This window comes from Cupressus sempervirens, chromosome 2 (assembly GCF_028749045.1).
Source record: "Cupressus sempervirens isolate cs-2001-9-10 chromosome 2, ASM2874904v1, whole genome shotgun sequence".
NCBI classification, from domain to species: Eukaryota; Viridiplantae; Streptophyta; class Pinopsida; order Cupressales; family Cupressaceae; genus Cupressus; species Cupressus sempervirens.
In genome coordinates, this window is record NC_143119.1 from 672876500 (window position 1) to 672889350 (window position 12851).

Sequence of the window (12851 nt, forward strand, 5' to 3'; positions counted from 1 at the left end):
TTATTTTATAATTATTTTTAAAAAAAAATCTTTGACAATTGACGAGTCACAATTGATAGATATATTTCTTTAAGAAATTACTATATGCCACTAATTTACATCTTATATATGTTAGTTTTATAAAATAAATTGATTACTATAATAAATACTTTAAACAAATTAGTCATAAGTTTTGACAAAAATAAATAGAATGACGGCTATTTTTTATGTAACACTATATTTAAACTTAAGCACTTTAAATGAATATGCACTTTGCACTTACACCTTAATTATATTTCACTTAAAATCCATATTTTAAAACAATAATATAGATTGTTAGAGAAAAATGTTAATTTAATTTAATTTGTTAAATTACCTTTTCTCCCCCTTTAAGATTTCTCCTTTATGCTTTTTTGCAGTCACATTTAATAATTAATTAGTAATTATTAAATGGCTTTTACCTCTTATGGTTTCCCTTTTAGGGTTTTGATCTCCTTCATAAGGATTAATCGGTTGTAATTTCATTCATTCTATTTTGCACAAGTAAATTCAATCTTCTTATTTATCGAGCAAATCCTTCTCTCTCTCTCTCTACCTTTCTTTCTTCCTTGTAATAGGCTATTTTCATGTAGAATATCTAGGGATCTATGAATTTGTTCATCATCAAATTCAACATGGTATTAGAGCCTTGCTTGCGGCTGCTTGCTATTGTTTGAAGAAAAAGAAGAACGATGGTTTGCAAGAATAGATCTGGCTTTTTGTCTGTGCAAATAGGGGTGTCTTTGAAAATTGAAGCTCTTTGAGTCCAAATGAACATCATGGTTGGAATCAGAAGATGTCAAAACTCCTATTTTCATATAAAATTTGCCCAATTTGGACACAATTGACTGGTAAGGCAAAAAAATTGCTCCCAAATTTGGGCATGCTTCCCAAGGCAATGATTTATTTTTTTATAAAAAAATTAATCAAACATTTAAAAAAAAAACCTTTTTTTAAAAGGAAAGGGGCATTGCTTTAAAACTTTTTTTTTAAAAAGTGCTTTCGCTATTAAAAAAGAACAATGTTTTCTTTTTTAAAACAAAAATCATGTGAGGATGCATCATCAAAGTACGTCTGCATTAGCAAGTATGCAAGTACTAACAAACCTGCACAAATGCTGATGTCAGCAGGACGTAGGTGCTAATGTCAGCAGGACGTAGGTGATGGTGTCATCAATTTTGGGCCAAAATTTGATGGCCTTCAAGTTGTCATGTGTTTGATTTGTTTTGTTCTAAAGACCCTGTTGGTTTTTTCATTGTAACTTGAGCATATAGAGGTGTTTTTTGGATCCGAAAGAAGCACTGGAAAGATGATTCAAAGATAGAGATGATGGTGAAGGTATATTTTGGAATTTTTTTTGAGTTAGGTACTTGGTTTTATGCTTTAAGTCTGTTGATGACTTCTATCTTCTGGGGGGCATAATTTCTTCATTAGAGCTCCATTTTTTTATCCTGAAAAAGCATCGAAAAGCTCTTCATGAGCCCTATTAAAATTCTCTTCTATTTTTCATTGGTATTCATCAAAGGTAGATTTTATTCTAAATGAAAGTTTAATTTTTCTCTCTTCTTGTTTACACATTCCTTCTAGCAGCTGGGGTTCGATATTTGTATTGTGGGGGGTGTTTTGTATTATTATTTCTATTATTTACATCAGTAAATCAGATTTTAAAAAAAATAAAATTCAACACCCTCTAAAAAAATGGCCGAGACCTCTTCTTGTCTAGAAATTTTGACCCCTCATAATTATCACACATGGAAGACCTTGATGACACAACTTCTCTGGTCAAAAGGGTTGTGGCCTTGCTTAGATGCAATGCAACTAGTTTTATAGAGGCCTTTTGAGGTCATGCAACATAGGAACAAGATGGATGAGGTAATAGGATTGATTGCTTTATAAGTCTCCAATAGTCTACAATTTCATCTTGATAGGTGGAATACCCCTCTAGCTATGTGGACCGAGCTTGAAGGCTTGTTTCATACAATGAATGAGTTCATGGAACTTTAGATTGAGGTAGAGGTTGCCTCTCTTATACTAGATTCTTTTCCCTCCATTGAGGACTTCTTGATGAAATTCAAACAACTAAAATCTTTATTGTAGGGTTGTGGGAAGATGAAGACTAACATTGAGTGTATCTACCTAATTCTTTCTAAGCTTTGTGGAAACTTTCAGATTTTTTCTTCTATGTTCTATTCCACCAAAGATGCCTTGGGTAATCGGTTTACCATGCCATCCTTTGAGGTTTTTTGTGATCGATTGACTCGAGAGCAAGCTAAGATCTCTCAATTGGATTCTCTCACAAGCTCATAGAGTCATGCATTGGTATCTCGACCATCTTCAAGGATGAAGGAGAAGACTTAGAAATATCATTCTACAGAGTTTCAAATTGATTCTAACACTCACAATTCATCAAGGCCACCTCCTCCTAAAGGGAGTAAATCAAAGCCAGAAAGACAAAAAGGTGCTTATTGTAATAAGCCTAATCATGATGAGTCACATTGCTATGAGAAGAAGTTAGATAGCTATGGAAAACAGGTTTTAGATTTGACAGCTCTCCTTCACAAGAGCAACATTGATATTCCTTCTACTTCTCACAGACCTTCTTCATCATCATTATTTTAGTCAAATGGTAAAGATATAGGAAAGGGTCATGAACTATGTGCAAGTACTATTCCTCATTCTTCTAGATGGTTACTGGATTTAGGTGCTTCACACAATATGACATCTTCTCATGATTTGTTCTCTTCTTTTGAGGCTTCTCCTACTCCACACATTTTGATGGGAAACAACACTGTTATGACTGTATGTGGGAAAGGTTCTATTGACATTGATGATGGTACATTTCATGATGTACTTTGTGTTCCATCTTTTTCCTCTAACCTTCTCTCTATTTATTAGATTACACACAGTGGGACTAGGAAGACAATTGAGTTTACACAGGATTCAATGCACATCAGAGATAGTGAGACAAACAATATTATTTCTACAGAGACTATTGAGCATGCTTCTTGCCTATATTCCTTCTCACATTTTGGTCCACCATATCCACTATCGGAGACTCACTCTTTTTTTTCACGAGAGTCTACTGAGGTGAAGTTAGGTTGCTTGAACTTATGTGTTGTTCTTGAGATGAATGTTGTGACTTCTACACCTCCACCTCTTGTTCAGGTTCCATCTTTTGCACAAGATTAATCTTCAACATTGCCTACTATTGCAGCTCTAGTCATCAAGCCACCTACTATATTTTTTGAGGATATGTTAGAGGACACATATCTCCTCTTAGATGATAGATTCAACCCACCTGTTATCTCACATCCATTGGAGATTCTATTTCAGAATTCTCATGCTTTCTGCTTTGAGCATCAACTAGGACTTCTAGCGGCACCTTACATACTTTCATTTTTATCATCCTTGTCCACTACCCTTATTTCCTTTAGATTGGAGCCACATTGGTATGTTCATCGAGACAGGAGTTTTTCCATTCTGGGGGGCTATGGAGTCTCAAGCTTCTATCATGGGGGCTTTCAATGTACTTATGCTCTTGATAGATTCTCTTGAGATGTTTCATTTGTGCATCCTTCTCTATCTCTTTTTGGAGTAGATTTTTTCCCACTGGGTTTTCTCTATTTCTCCATTTCAAAGAGATTTGGTTGTGATTGGGTACCTTATCAGGCCTTGTTGCTGAGACCCAAGTTTTCTTTCAGCATTGTAGTTTCCTTGCATTGTTTGTTGCTACATGGTTGCTCATCTTAAGGGGGTGTGTTAGAGAAAAAGGTTACTTTAATTTTATTTATTAAATTACCTTTTCTCCCTTCTTAAGATTTCTCCTTTATGCTTTTTTGCATTCACATTTAATAATTAATTAGTAATTATTAAATGAATTTTACCTCTCAGGGCTTCCCTTTTAGGGTTTTGATATCCTTCATAAGTATTGATCGGTTGTAATTTCATTCATTCTATTTTGCACAAGTAAATTCAATCTTCTTATTTATCGAGCAAATCCTTCTCTCTCTGCCTTTCTTTCTTCCTTGTAACAAGTTATTTGTATGCAGGATATCTAGGGATCTATGGATTTGTTCATCATCAAATTCTACATAGATGACTATCAGATTTTACAAGCTTTACTTGTTTACATTAAAAAATGAAAAAAAAACAATCATAATAATTTAAAAAATTGATCAATAAGAATTTTGATATAAGAGATGAAAATCCTCAACAAACATGATTTTTTAAATACATTTTTAATTAAATAATTTGTATATAATATAATAATTAATTATTAATTAGAAATCTTAATTACAGTAATATATGTTTCAAAAATAGGTAAAAATACAAATTCTAATAAAATGGGCTTAACAAAATGAACCACTAGTATTTCAAAAACCATTCTATTAATTAACTAAAATTTATATTATTTTTTTCAGATATTAATTTGAATAAATTTTATAAAGATATGCATTTCTATAGATAGGGGGAAGAGTACGTATGTATGTTTCAATATCCATTCATTTAACTTTGTTACTTAAAATTTTACTAAAATTTTTTGTAGCAGATCAAATATCATATGCTAAAAAAAAAGATTACTAATTATATCGCCTATACATTTTTATTGGTCCCAATAGTGCATGATTGAGGCATTTGTGCACAAGTGTTGGATGCAAATATTTTGGTTGTCAAAGTGATCGGTAAGGGAAAAAATAGGGAATATATTTGGGGCGATGACCACTTTTTGACCTTTACGTGCACAACAAATCTCACTATCACTTCTTGACCTTTGCATGCATAAAAAATCTCACATGATTGTATTTATACTCAAAATACAAAACAATATCTATATATAATTAAGTTGCATATAAAGATAACCAAAGACAATTGTACTAATCCATTGGTCTCAATAGTTTATGATTAATGGGGTATTTGTAAGTATTGGATGCAATTTTTTTGGTTGCCAAAGTAAAGGGTCATGGCAGAAATGAGGAATATATTTTGGATAGTGACCACTTTTTGACCTTTACTTTCACAACAAATTTGACAACCTCACTTCTTGACCTTTGCATTCATAACAAATGTCACAAATTTCACATTTTTTCTCAAAGACAAAACTTGATAACTATAAGCAATTAAGTTGCATATAAAGACAACCTAAAAAACCATTACAATTGATTAAAATCCATAATGACTATGAATACTCTCACTTGTTTCCATCAATATTCATAAACATTTAAAAAATATTTTAATACCTAATATGATATTCATTCAAAACTTAACCTTTACATGGATAGCAAATATGAAAATGCTCAAACTTTTGAATAATAAAACGTTCAAAGGAGCTAGAGTCCTTGCCTTTTGTCAAAAGTAGAATATATAGATTTGTATTTTGTAGAAAATAGAAGATGTTGTATGCATATAACATAGCGTGTTTATGAGATTGTTCACCAAAGAATTTCTCATTTTTTGCATTGAATTAAATGGCTAAATAGAAAATAATCATTGTGGGACATGGAATGGTGATTCTAAGAGATTGTGCTTTGGGTAATCTCTTATATCTTTGCAACAATATATGAGCATGAGCTTAAACTAGGAAAATAAATTGGATTAAAGAAAATAAACAAATTACATGAAATATATGATGCTTCCAATAACAGGGAGGAATTGTGAAAGGAAATCAAAGCAAGAGATATTTTGCACAAGTCAAATTGTAATGTTGTTATCATGATTTAGCTATGTAGTTTTTGGCCTAAAATTCATTGACTCATTCCTCATGAGCAGTAGGTTCTCAAGAACCCGTGTATTATGAAAATGAAGAAACGATTAGCACTTATTACATTATATGATACTCATATAGATGAAGCATCGAGTCTTCCTTAGAGGTCACACATATTAGTATTACTCCAACTGAAGCACACTTATCAGAGTAAAAAAAAAAGTAAATAATCCATGGGGGTCTATTGGTAACCATGAATGAGCTCTATTTTATTAAGGGTATATCCAAAAAGAAGACAACCTAATTACAATATTAGTTTCTAGAAGGTATGTACTTTGAAATTTGGAAAGGGAAAAAGAAGACAAATTGAATAGTTAAAGAGTTTTTTTGCCATGTTACACGAGGCTAACATGACAATTAGTATGATATGTTATGTCCCTCAGGCCTACCATACATCATATAGTATCATGTTGAATTAGTTAGTACTTAAATATTAAAAAGTTAAAGGTGACAAATCAAGTGTATAAATTTCTTATATTATTTTCAAGACCTTCCTACTAAGATGAATTAATTTCATCTGTAAAAATTATTTTAATCTAGATCTTCATGAAAAATTATTATAAGATAAAATAATATGCATAATATTGTATATTTATGGTATATGTTGAATTATAGTTTGTAATTTAATGCAATTAAATATTTATAATAATTTTCTTTGTTATTTGTTTTGTATACAATTAATTAGAGTATGATAAAAAGATTTATTTATTAAAAATATTATAATTTTAAATGTATTAGAAATATTTTGATTGTAAATATTATATTAAGTTAGAGTGTATCTTTAGTAATATAAAAAATTGATGTTAAATTAATGTATTTTATTTTGCTTAACAAATATTTATTTTTAGGATGTTTGTTTTACTGAAGAAGATTGCTAATGCATCTATTTGTTAATTCCAAAATACATGACCATATTGATCATGAGTAGAGGATAAATTTTTGACATAAAAGCAAATCTAAAGTGGCATTAAATTAAAAAAAATCTCGATTTACTTTATTTACATTATAGTTTTGTAAAACAAATATTAAGATTTCTAATATGAAATCTATTCCATCAAATAGATTTGTCTTTCCTGTTTAGTAAAGTTACGGAAATATAAGTTAAAGGTGGGTACTACCGTCTATGTAAGGACGAAAGCTATACCTTGAGAATTGTGGCAATGTCTAAAGACTAAACTAAAAGGTAAAAACCTTACCAAGGGGACATTCAGCTATTTTTTCAAAATTCCCTTATGTATTTGACATTTTAATTTAGGATTTAGCTCTGCCAAACTAATTTAGGATTTAGCCAATACTCTGCCAAACTAATACACATAGATTCATTAGTTCCCTGGCTTATAAATAAGATGATCTAACAAAAACAAGAAATGTTCTCCCTATATCCTTCACTACCCGTACACTCAAAAGTTTTGCAAGATTAAAAATAAACTTGTGATGCCCATGGAGCGTTCATTCGAAGTCAAATAATAGAAAAGAAGTCAGGAGAGTCCTGTCGACTATCTTGCTTCCACTATTAAGTGTTGTCAATATTTCCTAAGTTTGCATGTCCACTGCCCACGTAGCATCACCGACATGATCCATCTGACTCGTAGCCACATGCAAATCACTGGTGTCCATCCAGCAAACTAAACCTCATCCTTTACCCTGCAATCCCTTACCATGTTGGATATATAACCCTGCTTTCACTCTGGCAGCGCCATTAAAGGACATAATTTCACATACACATCTTAAAAATCAGTGATTTTGGACCAATTGTGAGAAAGAGAAACAGAAAATGGCACAAGCAAGGAGGGGAGATGAAGAATCAGAAGCCATCACATATGGAGATGTCTTCAAAGCGAGGGGAGATTTAGCAAAGCAGCCCGTCACCCCAGGCGACGCAGCCCTCATGCAGAGCGCCGAGACGAGGGCGCTGGGACAAACACAGAAGGGTGGCGTGGCGGCTCGCATGCAAGCGGCAGCGCAGGTGAACGAGAGGGCAGGACTGGTGTCCAAGGACGACGACACCATTGCGGCGGCGGAAGGGATGACGGTGACCGAGACCGTCGTCCCTGGCAGGAAGGTGACGGTTGAGTACGTCGGCGGCCAGCTCATTTCCTCCGACGTACAGCCTTCTCCTGCCCCCCACGCGGCTGCAGCGGCCTCCTACGTCACCATCGGGGAGGCGTTGGAGGCCGCGGCCCTGCGGACGTGGGATAAGCCCGTGGAGCAGAGTGACGCTGCTGCAATCCAGTCGGCAGAGCAGCGGGCAACGGGCACCCCCGAGACGCTGCCTGGTGGCGTTGCGGCGGCCGCTCAGTCGGCCGCTAATATTAATCCTCGGCTGCCTTACGAGGAGCGCACCACGTTGGCAGATATTCTGTTTGTGAGTGCTTGAAATTTTTATCTTGATGTTTAGTTTTATGATATGTTTGACAAAGTTACATATCAATAGAATTGTATAATCTGCTTTCTTGAAAAAAAAATTGTGTTTTGATGAATGCAGACAGCATCTGAGGATCTTCCCGCAGACAAGGCAGTGATAATGGAAGACGCGCAGAAAATAAAGGAAAGTGAGGCGCGGCAGAGTATGAGTGGACAAGTTTTTCCCGGCGGTGTGGGAGATGCGATGGAGGCCGCCGCCAGAATTAATGAGCGAGGCAGCCTTAACCGCGTTGCTCGCTAGGATGCATATTTTGTGTGTATATGCTTTTGGATTTTGTGTGTATATGTTCATATGTTGTTGAGCTCCCCATGCGGTTCTTAATTTTGAATCTTGCTTCTAATTCTCATCTTGAATTTGTAAATGATACTACTTTTGTCGATGTTGCTACTATTTCTAAGACCTTCAATTTCTGAACTACTTTGGACCAACATATCAATGAGTTTACTTGCTCTGGGCCAACATATCAATGAATTTACTTGTTTTGAGCCAACATTCAAACATTTTTTCCCAATACTCTTTTTTTTTCTTTTCTTTTTTGATGAATAGTCCTTTTCAATTAATAAAATTTACTAAGATTACAATTCAAAAGAAAAAAGGCCGGGATACAGGATCACCCCGCGAATGAGTTCAATTCAAAAGAAAAAAGGCCGGAGATACAGGATCACCCCGTGAATGAGTTCAAAAAAAAAAGGCCAAGGATACAGGATCAAACGGTCGAAGCCGAAATAAACAAGCTCTTTTGAAACTTCAATAAAGAATTACATAAATATTCTTAGGCTTCACATAGGTTTATAATTGAGACTTCTACTTCAGTTAATCATCGCTCATAATTGTCTCCACTAGAAATAGACCACTACACATTTATTTAATAATAGAAACTTAATCATTAGACTTTTATGGGATTAACTTTTTCTAGTCATTTGCCATAACCTTCTTCAATTAGTGGCACAATCTCTTCCCAACTATAGATTTCTTTTAGGTTTCTAGTGGTTTCGCTTCCAAATCTATCTTAAATGAGTTTGATTCTTTATCTTATTTTTCTTTTTAGTAGAAAATTTATATTCACTTATGTATGGGTTCTAATTAGTTGGGATAATGTTTGTGGACCTAGAAAAAATAATAAAAATAATGATCTCATAGTTTGTTTTAAAAGCTTAATAACTATTGTTTTTGAGCTTTGACATAATATAAATATTTGGGTGGTGTTTTTTTTGAGGAGGTTCTTTGTATGAGCAATGAACGTAGGTTTTTTTAAAGAACACTAAAAAATTTAACAAATTTGGAGTGTTTGAAACTCTCACCTTCTTGATTTCAATAGAATTTTCTTAGTTGCTAGTTGGTCTAAAGTTGTTGAGCTCAAGTCTCATGACCTCGCATGTAGTACCAATATTTATTCTTTGTAGGATTTGAGCTGTTTCACTCTTGGGGGTGATCTTGATCTAGGTAATCTCTTTTTTATTATGGTAAAGTGATATTATTCTTCTTTTGAAAGAAGTTGATGCTATTGCTTGGGGATATGATTCAAAAGAAGTTTATTTGATTTCAATTGAATATAATTTTTTTTTAGAAAAATAAAATATGCTATAAGATTTTTGTTGGTAGCTAAAAGTTTGAAATTATTTTTGTTGGTTGAAGTGTACTTTTGTCATATCAATTTTTTATTATAATAAATATCTCGCTTGGAACAAAAAATAAAGTGTTTCCAAGGTCCTTCTAAATGTGTTCTATGTGAAGTAGAAAATTTGTCATCTTTTTTTTGTCAAACATTCCCTTTTCATGGGATTGTGGAGGAATTTGTGATATATTTGAAACAAATGTTTTGTTTACTCTTTTAACCTTTTTTAAAAAATCAAATATTTGGGATTGTCAAGCTTGACCTCCTATTTCTACCTCCTCAGAATTTCATAGAATATAAACCTTAGTTTCGTCTTTTAACACATTTAAATTAAAAATCATTGAATTTTCCAAGATTTTTAATTGTATAGGGTGAAAAAAATCTTCAACAATAATACACTTTTAAAACTATCTCAACACAACGTTACTTCTTTGAGAATAGAGTTCGTAAATTGTATCTCTTTTCTTTTGAGATTTTATATAATTAATACTAATGGTTCTTCAATAGGTAATTTAGGCAATGCAAACAAATATTATTGAATTAATTGTAATAACTGCTACTTTAGAGCCAAATTTGAGAGAAAAATACATATTGAAATTTGTACTTTACAATTTCTTGGAGTGGGAATAAATTGTAATAACTGCTACTTTAGAGCCAAATTTGAGAGAAAAATACATATTGAAATTTGTACTTTACAATTTCTTGGAGTGGGAATATTATTTTATAGTTTCGAACAAGTTGGGTTCTATTTCTATGTAAATTGTAATAATTGCTACTTTAGAGCCAAATTTGAGAGAAAAATATATATTGAAATTTGTACTTTACAACTCCTTGGAGTGGGAATATTTGAGAAAGACAATTACTTATTTTCTAATTACTGCTCCCCTTAGTCCTGGATTTAGGACTAATTACTCTCTGAATTACTCTCTTCTAACCTTAGTCCATGACTTGGAGAGTGATTACTTTCTCTAAACCAAGAAATTATTTTGTTATCGTCTAAACCTAGTCCCCAATCAATTATTTCTTATCATTGTTGATTGACATTCATTTTTGGTCTCATTGATTTTATCATTGTTGATTGACATTCATTTTTGGTCTCATTGATTTTCAAAAATATATGTCACACAATACACTCTTATCTTGTATTCAATGGCATTGATAAGTCTTTAGAGGCACTTTAGGATTTTTTGTTTTCATCCATTTTGTCATGCAAACCAATGGCATTGACAAGTCTTTAGAGGTACTTTAGGATTTTGATTTTTGATCCTAGTTTGGCTTTGGATGCCCTAGATTGGCTTCTCGCTATTCAATATATTCTTTCCCATTCTTTCCCATGTCAGAGATTGTGTTATAGTTTGGTTCTTCTCATCTAGTAATTGTTCACATTCTTATTTGTTATTTGATCTCTCTTGTTATTTGATCTCTCTTGTTATGAATGATCCTTTTGATTCAATTGCATTACTTGGGGCTCTAATGAGCATCTCATAAATTTTATGAAGAAACAATGGTTGGTTTTCATCTCTGATTGCTTAATCTCAATTGACATTCGCTCTTAGTGAATTCTTGTCTAATGTTTGTATTTGGGTTTGACAATGTATTTTTTTTTGTTATAATCTGGTTTAGTTTTTAGATTTTTTTAATGAATTATAAATTTTTTGTTCCCAATTCCTTCCTATCGATATATCATCCTAGACCAAGATTGATGTACATTTTAAAAAAAAATAATGAATAAATATTTTAAAGGCTCTTGTCACCTTTATTTGAAAATCACCAATATAAATTATATTTTTAAAAATTGACTTTTTAAAATTATACAATTTAAATTAATCATTTAAAATTACCAAATTATTGATTCAATACATATTATCTTAATTGACTACTTAAAACTATACCATTTCAAAACATCTCACTAAAAACTATCAAATTGTTGATTAATATGATTAATATTAAAGATCTATCTCAATTTTTATATACATAATTTTAAAATATCACACAAAAATTATTAAAACATATCTCAATTTAAATTTAAATTTACATTATTTTAAAACTTGATTTAAAAATTATTAAACTATCATTCATGATCCACATTATTGTAATTGAAGTTGGGTAACAGTGATATGTTGACTGACTTGCTGAGCAATCTAATGAGAAATATGTAAGTGAGTCGGAATGAAATTATTAAAACATATCTCAATTTAAATTTAAATTTACATTATTTTAAAACTTGATTTAAAAATTATTAAACTATCATTCATGATCCACATTATTGTAATTGAAGTTGGGTAACAGTGATATGTTGACTGACTTGCTGAGCAATCTAATGAGAAATATGTAAGTGAGTCGGAATGTGGTTTATTGTTTATTTTCAAGGCTTTTATCCTTGACAAAATGTATCTTTTGACCAAAATTGATAAAATTCAAAATACAATGGATTTTGTTAAATTTTTTAGCATTTCTTCTTTATGAAAACAACAACAAAATTGAGAAAAAATAATTCTATTTTTAGAGATCTCAAGATTTTTAAAAAACTTTTTGAACTATTTTTCTCTCTTTGTCAATGCAACAAAAGAGGTTGGGCTTAGCACACTCAAAAGGCAATCCATCAGGCAACAAGAATTTTCTTCATAGTTATAGTTTCATAATCTATCTATTACATGTAGTCTTCTAAGAAAAAGACCAAGTTCAAGTTCAGTATATATATAATATTGATGATAGGGTTTTCTAATCCTTCCTCTTAAATATTTTGCAATGATTTAGATTTTTTTTGTAATGCATTGTTTGATTACTAGTTTTATGAGTTTTCCATCTTTTAATTTTTCTTCTATTATGTAAACAATTCCATATTTCTTTATCTTTCCATGCTTCTAGCAAAATCCATATTTCTTTATCTTTTCATGCTTCTAGCAAAAGGTCATAGTAGATTCTAATTAGAGTCAAAAGGTCTTTGTAGATTCTAATTAGAGTTGAGAGTCAATGTATATAGTAAGAGGGATAACAAGTAGCTTTCTTCTAATTCTCATCTTGAATTTGTA

The 12851-nt window shown here is 31.9% G+C and overlaps 1 protein-coding gene across 1 annotated transcript; it reads left to right on the plus strand.

Moving 5' to 3' along the window:
- Positions 1 to 7511: 7511 nt before the first annotated feature.
- On the plus strand, positions 7512 to 8621 carry LOC149575149 (late embryogenesis abundant protein 31-like). The gene is made up of 2 exons (XM_089812171.1): positions 7512 to 8144; positions 8265 to 8621. The coding sequence occupies exons 1-2, from the start codon at positions 7554 to 7556 to the stop codon at positions 8442 to 8444; spliced, it is 771 nt and encodes a 256-aa protein (XP_089668297.1). The 5' UTR covers positions 7512 to 7553; the 3' UTR covers positions 8445 to 8621.
- The last annotated feature ends 4230 nt before the right edge of the window (positions 8622 to 12851 follow it).